The sequence below is a fragment of the Pteropus alecto genome, unplaced genomic scaffold (genome assembly GCF_000325575.1).
Source record: "Pteropus alecto unplaced genomic scaffold, ASM32557v1 scaffold101, whole genome shotgun sequence".
In the NCBI taxonomy this organism is placed as follows: Eukaryota; Metazoa; Chordata; class Mammalia; order Chiroptera; family Pteropodidae; genus Pteropus; species Pteropus alecto.
The window spans coordinates 14,377,988-14,393,715 of NW_006432945.1; the positions used below are offsets into that span (position 1 = coordinate 14,377,988).

A 15,728-nucleotide genomic window follows, 5' to 3' on the forward strand; every position below is an offset into this window, starting at 1 on the left:
CTTATTTGGCACCCCTCAACAATTCAGAGGATGAAGGAAATTTAAAAAAGAAAAAATTTATTTTTTTTTAAATAGAAAACGAAAATCTCTTTAGCTTTGGAAGAAGGGGTGGGGTGAGGCCGGGGACGGCAGGAGCAGTTCCCAGTTTAGTTTGCTGAGACAGCAGGGTCTGGAGTCAGGCCGCCTTGGATTTCAGACTTGACCCCTGTGCCCGGGAGGGGTGCGGGTGCGGGCACAGGCGGGGTGCCTGCCGACCCTCGGTTTCCTCACCAGTAAGATGAGGATAACGGCAGCCGTCACCTCGTGACACTCTAGTGAGGATGAAAGGAGAGGACATGGTACCTGGACGGGATGGCTGTGGTCGCTACCGGCATGCGATCTGCATCCCGGGAGGGCGGATTTTGTGAAAACGCTTAGAAGCCGTGCGGGAAGGCCGGGCCCTGGGCCCTCGAACGTCAGTGTTGGAGTAAAAGTAATTCAGTGGGGACTCTGTTTCTGAGCTGGGAATTTCCAGCCCATTTATACCAGTAAAGCCTGGAACATTCCTTTCCGGTGCCTATTAACATGCGAAAGAGGCAATTTGCTGGTCGGGGACTTTTGAAGCAACAGGTGAAAAGGATTTGAAAGGAAAGAGATGGGGTTTAGGTCGGATGCGCATCTCTAGGTTCCGGCTGATTTCTTACGTTCCTTTGGAAAGGTTGGGGAGCAGCCAGCTGGGAGATCAAAGAATGCGCTTTTCTTTTTTCTTAATTCTGTTATTCGTTTCCAGTGTGCCTCGGTGAGACATTTATGTGGTTTGTAGAACGATCCCCTGCTGGCTCTTTCTCTCGCCTGACTCTCCACCCGGCCGCCACATTGCTGCTCGCTGCGTTCCCCGTGCCCAACTCTCTGACTCGTTGGGGTTTTCTCCTCCAGGTTCAGGGAACTTCGGATTTAAGCAAGCTGCTGGTTATCCAAGAGTCTAAGTCTGCCAACAGTAACTAACTCCAAGGTCGCAGGTAAGGGGATGTCCTCGAGTGGTGGGGAAACCCCTGACAAGGAATTCCGATCCATGTAAAATTCATTTGACTCTTAAGAAAATGATTTAGGGGTATCGGATGGGTTTATCACCAGTCCCCGCTCTCGGACCCACCCGGAGCCACATTGCTTTTGGGACGTCACATAGGAGAGGCTTCCAGACACTGACGCCCAGCAGCTTCCTCCTCTTGTACGTCCCTCCCTGCACACCCTTGCTGTGGTGAGGGGAGCAGCTTCTATGCCTGCCCTGGTAGGCCGGAGCCACATAGCACTTTGGGGTCAGATCGGGAATGGGGAGGGAACAGACCCAGGTATGGGGAGCTAGTTTGCTCCCAGCAACCAAATGGGATACAGAACTTGACCCATGCTCACCGAATATATTCCAAACCACGGTCACTGCCATGGCTCAGATGACTTGAGGTGCGCGTCGATGGTCACTATAGTAATTATAGTCACAGAGTGTGTATATGCACCCCACTGTATGCACCCCAATATACAAAGCAGTATACAAAGACGGCTAGCTAGGAAGGCCTTGCTCCAGAGAAAATGCAGTCAAGATCTTTCATTCAGTGCTCAGCATCCCTGCATTATGGTGCCCAGTGCCACCATTTTCCCAGCTGCCCCAGCTTGAAAACAGAGTCCTCCTTGATTTGCCCTTCTAATTAGCATCATCCCAGTGTTTACAATTCACGTGACCGGCTGGCTTAGACATTATGCAATCCTTCATGAATTATTAATTTGGGGGTAGGGGAAGGTGCAGTGTACATGATTTCAAATTGTGTGCATAAAGTGACATCTTATTAATAGTTTACATCTCATTTTTTTTTTTGCATGATGCTTATACAGTGCATCCCCGTTGTGTGCCGGGCACTGGGCCGAGCAGGAGTTGCTAAGGGAGCCAAACGAGGCCTCTGCCCTGGTGGGGAGGAGAGACAGACAGACATTCACCACATAATTCCGCTTCTCCCCTAGAAGCAAGTTCCAACTCACACATTCTGTGGCTCACTTCTCTGCTTTTGGGGGCTCCCTCTGCTCCTGGGTCTGCTGTCCCAGGCGCCTGACACCGAGGCTCCAGACCTGCGACTCTTTCGGCCTGTCACTCTGCTGCTCCCCCAGTGGGTGTGGGCCACAGGGGTGTGTGGCTGCCTCGGGACACCCTGAGGGCTGTCGAGTCAGAGAAATAGGGCGCAGGTCCCTCCCATTGCTGGGCCCGTAGGCCGCTCTCCTTCCGCGAATGATCCCAGAGAGGCCGAGGGAAAAATATCACTCCGTGTCCCCGATGAGTTTGGGACGGAAGTCACAAATGGCAGGTCCGTGGACTGGATCCCACCGGTACACTCGATTTGGCCCGCATATATGTTTTCTTAAAAAAACAATTTAAAATTAGTTGCCAAGTAAAGATACCCAGAAATGTTACATTTTAAAAAATCCAGATTTGGGGGTTTTCTTGGAAAAATCGGGGAGACTGCCCGCGCCCAGTCCTCATTCCTGTGGCACCCGATCGGAGAGCTAGCCGAGCGTCAGCAGATGCTCCCTGGTCTGCCATCGTCCATGCAGCTCCCTCCGCCTGTGCCCAGGCCACTCGAATCACGCGTGAGACCTGCTTGTTCTCATCTGAGTTTCTCAGCCCTTGTGTGGGACTTTTGGGAGCCTGTTAACAAAACCTGCTGGATGGAAGGACATAAAGAGCCCGTGTGAAAGGCAAGGGAAAGGGGGAACCTACGGGCAGAAAGCAAACTGATCCTTCACTTTCGTATTCTCGAACTGCTAATTTAGTTTTTCTGTTTGATGCATGTATTTGAATCGGCTCAGTCAACACTGGTCCTCGAGTGACCAGCAGAGAACGTTAACTGGAAACGCTGAGGCCATAAACGCGGCGTTTTGGTTAGATTTAAACTACACAGCTGAAATAAGCGATGAGGTCGAATAGCAAAACGTAGGTGGCGGAAAAAGGGACTCTTAGTGGCAACTTCTTGACTTGGAAAAATTGGGATACATCTCGCCTGAATTACTTAAAAATCAAAATGATAGAATATTTTTAAAAGAGGTAATTTTGCCCCATCTCCCCTCTCTCCCAGTCCCTCCCCCGACCCTTTTCCCCTGAGGTTTAGTTCAAAACGTAGGGATCCCTGGGGTTAGGGACGGGGCAGGTCCCATGTCATCCGTGCCAGCCAGATGTTAGCATCTGCATATCGATGCTTCTCCGTCGTATGTGTGTGTGCGCGCGCGCGTGCGTGCGTCCTCCATGGATGTGTGGGTGCCATGCGGGGGGCACGTGAGGCCGCAGGCTGATCACGGGCGTCTTCCTATGTTTTACTTGAATATCTTTTAAAGGGAGATGTTAACTCAGTGAATGGTTAGGTTATTTTAAATGTTTTATATTAAAACAAACATTACGGAGTAGGATGGCACGTTTGCATGAATTTTTAAGACAGAACAAAAGACCTCAAAACATTTTACTGTGGTGTCACTTGGGTTTTGTCTTGATGTCTTTTCCTGTTTTCCTCAGCAATTGGGGCGGATTTGGCAGTGTTTGAGACGAGCTGGAAGCTGTCCTAGGGCTGGGGCGGGAGAGGGCTGGTCCCTGGGCCGGGGTGGAGTGGAGTGGAGGCGAGTGTGGGTGGAGGAGGGTCGCCTGCAGGCTTGGGGGTCTCAGTTAGGGCCCGAGCCCACTGCCAAGTGTAGAAGGAGGCAGCTCTGACAGGGAGGCAGGGCGCTAGGCAGGTGCAGACGCGGGCCAGGTGGCAGCGATGCTGCCAGGAGCAGGCTTCAGGGGCCTTCAGCACCCCCACTTCCCCCAGTTGCCAAGTCACCCCAAATAAACGTGCCCTCTGAACATGACGTGCTGTGTTAGTGCAGCCTCAAGCCCCCCGCATCCCCAACGGGATATCCGCCCCCGGGCCCTTCCGCTAGAAGCTCTGGCTGGCAGCGTGTTCCCTGGGGAAGGAAGGTCGCCTCGACCCAGCTGATGGTTGACGGTCCCTTTAAACAAAGCATCTTGGTTCTTTTCAGGCAGCCTTCCCTGGGCCACCCTCTCCTCTTTCTTACAGAAACGCCGTTTCATAAATGGGAATCAAGTAATCGGGTTCCTTGTTTGTCACCGTTCTCCCCAAGCCCCATTATTTAGTGAAATTCTCCTTCCCATTTACCAGTTACCTGCGGTCACAGCTGGAATTCAGCTCTCCTAAGGTTTCTCTTTTCCTTAAGAGACAGACTCCTCGGATTGGAATTAACGCAGTATCTCTTTACAGGATGACATTTGTTGGCGCAGAGATGCACACGTTTTAGAAGCTATCATTCAAAGTCCTGAATATGGAAGGTCTTTTAGAGAGGATGTTCCAGATAAGGAAATGGAAACTTTTCATAAGTTTTCTGGTTTTGTTTTGTTTTTTCTTGAAATATTCACAGTCTAATATTTTACTTTTGACTTTTTTTATAGTTGGAAACTGGATCCTATTGTAGAAAAGGACACTTATGGCACTAATGTGATCTGTGAAGTCAGGTTGAAGATCAAGTCCGTATCTTGGCTCAAGTGCCAAAGGGTCATCTGGCAAGGACGTTCCTTAGAAGTTGCCGAAGCAATTCACCGCTGCATTTATTTTATAAGCAACCAATGGACGGCTGCAAAGGTCTAATTTTAAGTAGTTGCAGAATGTTTGAGATGCTCGTAAATTCTTCAGGATAGGACACCCCAAAACTCATGGCCTATCAAATGAAACCCTGCATCTGGCTGAGAGCAAGTTATAGCAGAATACAGAATATTAACAGCATCCCGCGATGTAGTGCTGTCTAAAGCCTAGGATCTATGATTTTGATTTGTGATATTGCTAGATTTAGTGCCTCCCTGACATTTTTGAAAGTTATTTCCCCTTTCCCCCAACTTAGTAGATATTGAAAAGTGGAGCTATGTTCTAGCATCTTAGTTACCGAAAGCAGAGTTGAGAAGTGCACAATGTGCATTGCACAGTACTTTTGATACCACTTTTCATTTTGTTTTCATTGAAATTTCATTTCAAATAAAGTTGAATTTTATGGTTTATTTAGAACCCATTTTTACTTTTAATTTCAACAAGACTTTGAAAAAATACAAGATTCTCCAAGGAGAACCACACAAGAAGAAAGAATGGAAGGAAACACAAACGTCAAGCCTAACTATTTATTAAGAATCTTCTGGAGACCTACCATAGTATTTCTCAGAGTGGCCTATGTGTCAGCAAATATTGGGCGTGGCTGCACATGACAGAATCGCAGCCACCGTGGCAGGGCTACATGGGGCTCCATTTTTCTGACGTGACCAGATGTAGGCAGAATAGGACTGAGTGATCATGGACCCGGGCTCCTGGCAGCCTCTTCTTTGGCTGGTGACTTTGATTCTCACGGTAGAAAACCATCATCTGTAACTCTAGATATCCTGTGTGCTTTCCAGCAGGGTGGGCAGCTTTCTATGAGGCTTTGTCTTTCACTTAGGGAGGGACCTCGCCCTCGGCCAGCACTGTCATTTGGCCACACCTATCGCCTTAAGAATTTTACTTGGCACCTCACCTTGCCAACCTTAATTCAATCTGGGTGCTTTGAGTAAAAAAGCGGGGGTCGGGGATAGATACTGGGTGCGGTGTCTGCTGTACCTGGCATCAGTCACCTGGGTTGTTATAACTTCTGGCCCCCTGACGAGTCAGTCGGTCTCTGGGGGTAGGTAGGCCCTGGGCTCTGCATTCTAATGCTCCTCATGCAATTTAATGCATATTGAAGCTTGAGATCCACAGGTAGGAGATAAAGTCTGCCCTACACTTAGGAGAGGTGCATTCCCGTATATTTGAGACAGCTAGAGGACAGGACTTCATTCCACGCATATCTAGTGGATGTTTTTGGTCTTAGGTAGCAGAAAACCCAACTCAGAAAGGCTTAAACACTGAGGAAATTGCAGTTGGCAGACTCGGTGAGGATGGTCGGATTTTTTCTTTTGCTCCATTCTGCTGTGACCTTTAGAGTCTCATGCTAGGGCTTGTCCCCGCCTCCCATCGGCAACCAGTGCTTCACGTTTTCTCGTTCATGTTCAAGACAAAAAAAGAAAAAAGAAAAAAAAAGGGGGGCTTCTGATTGCTTTCAAGAGTGAGAAAGAACTTCTAGAAACTCCAGCGATCTTGTCTCTTGTCCCCAAGAACTGAATCGCATGCCCATTTCTGGACCACCTGGACAGGGTGGTCACGACCTTTCAACCAGTGCATTGCCCCAAAGGGGCGGGGTCAAATGGAGTAAATCGCTTATGCCAGTTGGCATCCTGACTTGGCCATCTAGACAGTCATTATGGCTCCTTACCCTTCTCCGAGCCTCTCCTCAATGCAGATTCCTGCCCTTAGGGTGGAGGTCGGAGGTGAACTCAGATTTGTGGCAAGACCGCACAGGAGCAAGTTTATCACGTTGCTGATCTTAGACATTATCTATTCTAGCCAAAGCATTCGATGGTTCCTTGTCACATGGACTGCCTCCCAGATTCCCGATGCTTCTCTCATAGCCACCATGGCCATATATTAATGCACGTTCAGTTAACAAATCTTTGGATGCATAATCTGATTTATTCCGTTCCCTATGAAAATTGAGAGCGACAATTCTAAATACGGGGACTCTAGTCTCCATGCCCACGTGTGTTAAAAATGTACTCAGATCACTTCTACCCAGAAAGGCATATTCACTGTGTAGTATATTTGGAAGAGAATACTTTCACTGTCTGGTGGTTTCATGGTGGAGCCAGAATTCAATTTGAGGGCACATTGACCCCCTTTTCTTTTGAGCTTTTAAAGCATTTTTATATTGACATTATCCATGTGGGTAGAGTTGATATAGCCAAACAAAACATCAAGATTTGGGTGCCTGAGTGAGTAATAAGAGGGGTAATAGTTTCAGTGGGGGGGAAAATTGATGAATTTGATTTTGCGTTTGTAAAGTCAATGGCAAATGTTCCATTGGTCAGTTGACTTGAGTCTGAATAATCGATGCTGGGGATTCAGACTGAACTGTCACCATGGCAGGTTGAAGCCAGGCTCTCCAAGAGAGACAGAGACTGGAGGCAGCCAACAGCGAAAGAGCAGCAAGACACCTAACAGGGAGGTGACAGGAGAAGCTGGAGCAAGGATTAGGAGAGAGATGCTTTAAGAGGACTGGACAGTATTAATTCTTTAAGGGCGAAACATCTTGCGACTTCGAGGAGAGCGGAGGATGCCAGCCCTCGAGACCACCATCTCCTGGGATATTGTGAAACTTGGCATTTTCACCTTCATTCTCAACCTTCTCTGCGTCACCTAAAATTTACACGTGGAGAAATCGAGGAAACCACAGGCTTAGTGACTTCTCCGACACGTGGCAGAAAGGATCGTACTTCACATTACTCTCTTCGATAAAATCGTAGAGGGTGACATGCAAGCGACGGTACCAGGTCTGGGCACTTCCTCCTCCACCCAGAGCACACGAGCACAGTTCAGTAAGTCTGAGACCAAGAGTTCGGAGTAATGAGCACCCTTTCCAGACAGGCACAGATGCACCATTATCCTCGAGATTCATATTCTTAAACCCAGCAATCGCATTAAGGCGTAAGGTAAGGAGAGCTTGAGCCACAAACTCCAGGGACCCCAGGGACCCAGCACGTAACGTGGAGGAGCGAAGGGGGCCCGGAGATGGGAAATCGCGAGTCCCTCGGCTGTGCCTCCGTTTTCGTTCTATGCCAATTTCATGTATTCTTTGGCGAGAAGTCTCAGTGCCACTCCTAGCCGGGGAAGCGGTGCCCTCAGGACATGTGTCTGTAAACCAGTACTTCAAAACGTAACGACAGGATCGTCGGATCCAGTTTTAACCAAGGATTTCCTAGATCCCCCCCAAAAGCAAAATTCAGAAAATACCCCTTCGTCCAGCAAGAATCGTCCTGTAAGAAAACATCTTCTATCACCCTCTCCTCCCTTCCCGACGCCTGTCACCATGGAGCAGACTGACACCCTCCCGGAAACCCCGTGTGGAAGGCACGTGGCACTGTCCTGCTCACACCGCTCGCACACCTTCCGACAGGTAAGTGGAGACTTTCTGTGGCTTCTCTCTTTGGATAAGAAATTTATTGAAAAGTTTTCTTTTAGCAAAATAGTTAAAGACCCCTCCCCCTGCTCTTCCCACTTCCGTTATCTACTGGAAAAGTACAGAATTGAAAAGTGTTTTCCCTTAGCTGTGATCAAAACACTGAATACTGAAGAATATCTGGGTAACTGACTTTCCGGGTTATATAATTAAGAGATCTACAGAGGAAGCTCAAGTTCTGCTGCTCCCAAAAATGCATAACAAAAGAGAGGATTTGACTAGAATAGCTAAAAAAAAAAAAACCCAAAAAACTTATGGCCAGTCCATGATGGAGCGAAGCAGGCTTTTCCAACCATCACCCGCCTCCACCGCCGTGGATCACAAACCCTGCAGAGATCCAGCAAGATGTGAGTCTCAAATACAGAACATGTGTCAGAGAGGGCCGGCCAGAGCGCTGAGATTCAGGAACAGGACAGAATGCTGGTGAAGGCACAGAGCAGACTCCCGCGGAGTTCCTAGTGCTATTTTCATTTAATAAGCCAGCGGTGCAGCAACCTAACGGCCGTGGCTGCGGTCACCCTGGGATGTTTCTACGGAATTGCTGTAGGGAACACGAGAGGCAGCGGGCACCGTCCGGCCCCCTGTGCTGAGTGGGCAGCATCGGCACCGACTCTGGGGGCGTGGGAGGGAGCCTAGGGCTGCGGCGTGTAGCGCAGGTACTTCTTGCCGGATGGGAGCTCTTTGGTGAACACTCCTTTAGGGAAAATTCTCTTGGCTTCCTCCTCAGGGATGGTTGGGAGCACCATCACGCTGTCTCCGTCCTGCGGAAAGACGTTGAGAGGGGTGAAGTTCAATCTCACAGTCAAGTCTAAGGCCGGGAATCCACTGTAGAAAAGCAGCTATAGGTGCTAAGCAGAACCACCAAGTACCCTTCACTCTCCCCTCGGAGGAGTTCTGTTTCCCAGGCTGATCTGTGTCCGGCGCTTTGGTCGGGGACTGTTTCCCCACCGCCACCAGAAACGGGCCCGTTTACGCCCAGTCAAGCTGGGCCGCTGCCCGCTCCTCACCCCACCCCCTGCGGCTTCCCTCCCAGACACGCTGGATGCTCTCTGTCCCTCAAACACGCTGCTTTCAGGGAAAGCACCTTGCACGAGCTGTTTTTTCTGCCCGCCGGGCTCCTCCCTTTCTTCATGTCCTTCATGGCCCCCCATGACGGCCATGAAAACCAACCCTACCTCCTCTCGTGCCGGTTCTCTGTCACACTTACTGCCACCTAACGGACTACACGCTGGTTTACTGTTCGCCTCTCCCCACTGGAAGGTGTGCTCTGAGAGGGCAGGGACTTTATGGTTCGGGCTGTATCCCGGGGGCCACCGCCCGGGCTCCATCATGGCAGGTTCGATGAATGGACACAGAATTTTAATTAACTACTCGCCATCGGAAAATACAAAGCCAGGAATTCAGGTTACCATATTTTAAAAGTAAAGCATCATAAAGACACTCCCGTGATTATTAGCCATGTCCTATATATTGCAGAAATCCTAGAGATTAAACGTTGACGAACGAGTTTCAGAGACTTCTACGTGGCTTTGTTTAACAGACTGAAGCTTAAGAGAAACGCAACGCTTCCTGACCCTGACGCGGTAGTTTACTGTCAGAGCCACAACTTAAGTGGCCGAACTAAGTCTTGTTGTAAATATTTTGCCAGCAGGGAAGGGTTAAAGTTCTTCAAAAAATCCTTTTATTAGGAAAAGGAATCATTCTGACCAATTAAATCTGTCCAAATATCTAAGTTAGAAAGCACTACGGGGAATGTGTGTTTTATATAAAAGCGATAAAGACCTTGAAAATAAATGGCCTCTCAACAAATCTTAAACTCAGCCATGAGGAAAAAAAAAAACCCTCCCCGTGTATTTGCACGTCAGAAACAGAGCCCCTGGTGACAGCCTGAAGGTGGCCATTTAGACAGGAGCCCCACAGGCCTTCCGGGCACGGGGCATCTGCCCCTTTAACCTCTTTACCTTCCAGTCGACGGGGGTGGCCACCCTCTTCTCCGCGGTCAGCTGGAGCGAGATGACGACTCTGAGGATCTCGTCGAAGTTCCTGCCCGTGGTGGCCGGGTACAGGATCGACAGCTTCAGTTTCTTATCAGGACCAAAAACGAACACCTGCAAAACACGCAGACACGTAAAGAGGAAGAGTTCGTTCAGTGCCTTTGATATTAAAGCCTCTTAGAAAGCTCTTCAGTCATTAAAAATGTTCCAGGGTGTAAAGACAAAACAAAAAATTCCCAGCCATCTAGAATGATACACCAAACTTAATCCAGGTGGCTGGAGTCTAAGATACTTTTCTTCTCCATGTCATTTTTCTTAAAAAATTTTTTTCAGTTACAGTTGACATACAATATTATATCGTGCCATTTTTCTTTAAAAAATTTTTTTCAGTTACAGTTAACATACAATATTATATCAGTTTCCGGCACACAGCACAGTGTCCGTGTTATTTTTCTGACCTTAGAAGGGAATGATATTTGGTTCTGATTGTCTCAGTAAGAAAAATTGCTATGCAAACTCAATCCAGGAAAGGCCTCAGGAAGGGACTGTGTGAAGTAGGGATGATTATCATAAAAATCATACTAATGGGAGTTGATATTGGTCCTCAAATAGCTGTACTTTTTCTGCCGGTGCGGGGCTCTGCTCTCAGGAGGTTAGGAAGGACAGAACGAGAATTCAAAACCAGGGCCGCCTCGCGGAGGCCCTGACCCACGGCTGTAGGGACAGCAGTAGAAGACTGCTCAATTCTAGGTGACTTCTTTGGACAACTGCGCATTTTACGTATATTTCCAAAAAGCTAGAAATTAAACGATTTAAAGATTGAGGTGAAACTTTTGCATGAGTGTTACTGGAAATCAATGAGATCAGCATCCAAACAATTATCCCCTCATTGGACAGAATCTCCTCATTTCCTCAAGGTGGTTCAAGCCTTTACTTGTCACGACTACAGAACGGACGGTCACAGCTCACCACGCGCGCCGTCACGGGCATGCCCTTCTCGTCTTTCTCCGCCGGGTCCAGCATGCCCAACAGGATGGCGAGGTCCCGATGCTTGTCATCAATGATGGGAAAAGGTAGCTTTTCTGTGGGCTCCTCGCCATTGTAAGCGTTGATATCCTGAAATGCAGGTAAAAAAGAGGGAAGAGAAATTTAAACCACGCACATCCTCTGAATCACGTCAGTTAACAGCCATCGTGTTGCAAGACAGGGAGAAGCACGAGATGGGAATCATTTCCCTCGGCCAGTTTAATGAGTGAGTGAGTGAATGAATGAACACTCCTCGTCAAGCTCATTCGCACGGGAAGAACAGCAGGGTGCGGTACAGCCGCACACCCTCTCCATGCCCAAGTCTCTTGAAACACAGCTGGCCTTTCCTGCTTTGAGAAAGCGGCGGCAAACGCTTTAAAACCTGAATAATGTCACGACAGATCCCAATCCGAGGTACCTCTCGGTACCCAAATCCTGGAAAAACCATCAGAAATAACGAGTTCGTTAAGTCCATCACACCTAGAAACAATGTCACTTGCAAAGATAGTTCTATAGATCCAATCTCGGCCCCCAAAGCACCGAGTCAGACATCAAGCTACTGTAAGACGGACGATAAGAAACGAAAAAACAAAAACAAAAACAAAAAACTCACAAAACTTAAAGCAAACACGAGAATGGAGATCCTAGTATGTACTTCACGGACAAGTCAAAGGTAAATCTGGGGAGAGGGAATAAATGAGCATGTAGGCGAGTCTCAGCATAAAATGCTGACTGGAGAATGAGGAACTTATCTGGGAAGAGCTGTAGCAAGTCACGGAACAGGGATTTAAAGTTGGAATAAGATCTGTTTATTATGTGGAGCCTTGAAAGCAAAACAGGATCTGATGGCATAGCAGATACAGGGCCTTTGTGGCTTCTCAATAGAGACCCCGCCGTGGGATAAAAGTGGAATGCGTGGACTTTGAAATGGATAACAACAGATTTGAATGTGTTCCTTAATTTTATTAACTTCCCTTCCGCTGTCACTGGCTGCCTATCGAGTCAACTAAAATCATCACCAGTATGGTTTCATGCTAGAGGCACCTTGACGCTTCCTTATAACCAGCTGTATGCCAACGTTTGGGCACTGTTCTGGCAGTTAGGACTTGGTTTCCTATTTAAGGCAATCACAAGTTTGAAAATTCTAAAGCAGCTCATGAGCTAAAATGAACCTGGGTGTGCTCCTATACCTTAAAAGGCATTATGTGATGGGCTATAAACTCTTCCTTCGGCTGTTTTAATTATCGCTAAGCAGTAATTCTCAACCCTGCCACACCTACGTAGTAGGTGTTACATTACACCCACGAACACCAAAGAACCATATGCTTTGGCTTTATTCTATCCTCCATCAGGCTAATTCCTATTCTCTATCATCTTATATCAAAAAGAGCACTGGTTTGAGGTTCAAATCACAATGCCATCATTCTTTAGCAGGGCAGTCTTCAGCAAGTCCCTCCGACTCTTCCCTTTTGTCCTCTACACCAAAGGTCCCCAACCCCCCAGCTGCGGACTGGTACTGGTCCATGGCCTGTTAGGAACTGGGACGCACAGCTGGAGTGAGCGGCGGGTGAGCAAACAAAGCTTCATCTGTATTTGCAGCCGCTCCCCAGCGCCAGCATCACTGCCTCAGCTCCGCCTCAGATCACTAGGCATTAGAGTCTCATGGGAGCACCGGTCCTTGGTGCCAAAGAGGTGGGGGACGGCGGCTCTACAGGATTCTTCTAATCTCAGACATTTAGGATTAACTGGTCTGAAACGGCCAACGGATACAGCCCTGGGTGGCCAGCTCACAAGTCAGAACTACGCCTTTTAATCAATTGCATGTGAAATGCTTGAGGCTGTGCCTAGTGCACAGTAAGCATCTCTCAAAAGTTACTTATCATTAGATAGTAGCACACTGTAGCAAAGTCATTAAAATGTTCTCAAGTTAAGTTTAGACCACCACATTTACTGTCCAAGTAACTCCTTTTGTTGGAAGTAGCCAATTCCCTCAGTTCATTCATTCGACAAATCTGGCCCACCCGCCTAGGAGTACTGAGTACCTAGCACTGTTCCAGCAATGCACACAACAAGAGTCTGCCCTGCCCAGCCTCCACTCTGGTGGGGAGAAACAAATGGCATTAGCCATGTGCAGAGTATTTTAGATGGGGACAAGTGCTGAGGAGACAAGTTAATTGGAGGAGGCTAGGGACTATATGGAGGGGAGTTAATTTTAGATAAGGATGCCAAGGACAGCCTTAGACGTGTCATTTGAGTCGAGACCTGAAAGAGGTGAGGGCAGATCACAGAGAAACCTGGGGAAGGAAATGTTCCAAACAGGATTCTGGATATATTCTGAAGGCAGCGCAGATAAGTTTGCTGATGAATCAGACGTGTGATGTGAAAAAACCAGAGGCAATAAGGATGATTCGTACGTTTTTGGCCTGAGCACTATAAAAATGCAGTTGCCATTAGCTCAGAGGAGTGAGACCCTGGGGTTAAGAACAGAAGCCCAGTTTTAGACATACCGGGTTTGAGATGACGGGACATCCCAGGGGAGACTCCGAGGGGGCAGTGGAAGCCAGGAGAGTGTGCTCTAGAGATGGGCTTTGGGTGTGAGCAGGCGAGCCCGCCAAGGAGAAGAGCAAAGATAAAGGGAAAGGGCCCACGAAATGAGCCTCGGGCAACCGCAGCATGAATTAGGAGTGGGGAGCTGACAAAGCTCAGTCTGGGCCTGGGCAGGGACGGCCAAGGTGTGGCACCCTGGAAGCCAAGAGAGGAAAATACTTAGAGCAGACAGTGATCGGCTGGGCTGAAGCTGCTGGGAGGCCAGGGAGGGTCAGGGCTGCTAAGCGACCCCTGGGTCGAGCAAGGTGAATGAAGGTCATCGTGCAATCCAAGTCAGATTTTCAAATGATCAGTGAAGTCTGATCTTGAAGTTTACTTGTACCGTCGCCTTAGAAAAAGCCCAAGCTACTCCGTAATTTAAGACCTGATTCATCACCTCAAAGCGCGTGCCCGTGGATGCTATACCTTGCTCCAGGCGAGATGGTCTTCTACACTGTCTATGGAAAGGGCGATCAGCTTCACGTTCCTCTTGGCAAATTCCGGTGCCAGCTTGGCAGCTCTGCCAAGCTCCGTGGTGCACACTGGGGTGAAGTCCCGAGGGTGGGAGAAGAGAATGCCCCATCTGAAACGAAGGGAGAGAGGTCGAGGCTGAATGACAAGGTTATCGCCAACATCAGGTGGAACAAGCAGTCACAAATCCTAGATCAAAAGTGACTTTTTAAAGTGAATGCTTATGAAGGCAATGCCTTTTAAACTTTTTTTGTTGAGAAATGCTTTTTGATCTTTTGATCTCCAGAAAAGCCAATGTTTAGAGCCCAAGTCAACTGAGGATATGAAATTCAAGATGACAAATATTTTAAGACTGTAATTTAAGGGTGTGGACTCTTTTAATAACTACAGAGCCAGACCGACCCCTTTCTAGCTAATAAAATCTGTGCTACTCAAACTCATCGAAATAACTTTTTTTCCTTCTTACCCTTTTCTACATTTTTTTCTAAGCACGCAGGCCCTGACCTTCAGCTCCAATAATGGGTGTCCTCATAGGCTCTGAACTCAAACAAATGCCTGACTGCAATAATAAAGAGATTATGTAACCTGAAGTAAATAGGCGCCTATTCTCTATTTATATGTAAAATTAAAGCTGACAGTGGCTTCTCTGAAGTGAATGGATATAAAATCCTTTATAAAACAGCTTCACTGACCTAACCTGCCAAACAGGACACCCAATATTTGTACCCCGACCAAACGACAGGACTTCAGAAGTTCTACCATCTCTTCCCTCGCAGTTTCTTTGCCTTCTTGCTTCAGATCAAGTAGGGAAAAAACTGACAGCCTACATCATTGTGGCCTATGGTTGAACTTGCTTAGCTTTAAATTTTAAGCACGTTTCGAGCTGAGTCACTAAGAACCATTGGAGTACCATTTTCTTCTCCTTGGCGACAGAAACTAACCTCTCTACTGAAAAGGGAGTTTTCCACACTCCCCTGGGCTGAGGACACCAGTAAAGCAAGACCCTAGTCTCGGAGATAACTGAGTCCAGCCTGGAGCCAAACTCGCCTCTCCCGAGTTTCCTAAGTGTCCTGAAGCACAAAGAACAAAGCCAGAGACAAGGGTTCCCCCTAACCACTTACGCCTGTCATTCGACCCCCAAAGCTGCAGGAAAGGAAAAGACCTAACAAAAAGCATGAAGCTTCCTTTGGTAAGATGTAGTATTTTTTAGATTGTAGAAGGCGTGAGGTATGTTTAAGTTTTAGTCAAGGGCAATAAGGGGGACATATTTCTTTTGAAATAATCCAGCGGAGTAAAACCTAGGCCTTAGATTCTATGGGAAGGATCCTTTTAAGGGCCAGTTGAGACTTTTGAGAAGAAATGAAACAGGATATTTCTTCTTGTTAAAGGGTGATGCATTAGGAAAGTTAGGAATTCTCTTTTCATCTTGAGCCAGAGAGCGTTTTGCTGAATCATGCTAAGGAACCTGATTTAAGCCACTGCATACCGCGCCCTCCCCGCCCCCCCGCCCCCCGTGGG

At 47.9% G+C, this 15,728-nt stretch overlaps 2 protein-coding genes across 2 annotated transcripts in view; one reads left to right on the forward strand and one right to left on the reverse strand.

The window, feature by feature from the left end:
• The window catches only part of SLC9C2 (solute carrier family 9 member C2 (putative)), a 56,916-nt gene extending 49,599 nt beyond the window's left edge, over positions 1 to 7,317 (forward strand). The window contains exons 25-26 of the mRNA XM_006907908.3: positions 916 to 976; positions 7,196 to 7,317. Of these exons, the coding sequence (XP_006907970.2) occupies positions 916 to 976; positions 7,196 to 7,317 (183 nt within the window). The remainder of the gene's footprint in view (positions 1 to 915; positions 977 to 7,195) is intronic.
• A 769-nt stretch (positions 7,318 to 8,086) lies between these two features.
• The window catches only part of PRDX6 (peroxiredoxin 6), a 16,770-nt gene continuing 9,128 nt past the window's right edge, over positions 8,087 to 15,728 (reverse strand). The window contains exons 2-5 of the mRNA XM_006907799.3: positions 14,166 to 14,322; positions 11,097 to 11,243; positions 10,095 to 10,241; positions 8,087 to 8,894 (exon numbers count right to left, since the gene is read on the reverse strand). Coding sequence (XP_006907861.1) covers positions 8,766 to 8,894; positions 10,095 to 10,241; positions 11,097 to 11,243; positions 14,166 to 14,322 — 580 coding nt within the window. The 3' untranslated portion in view covers positions 8,087 to 8,765. The remainder of the gene's footprint in view (positions 8,895 to 10,094; positions 10,242 to 11,096; positions 11,244 to 14,165; positions 14,323 to 15,728) is intronic.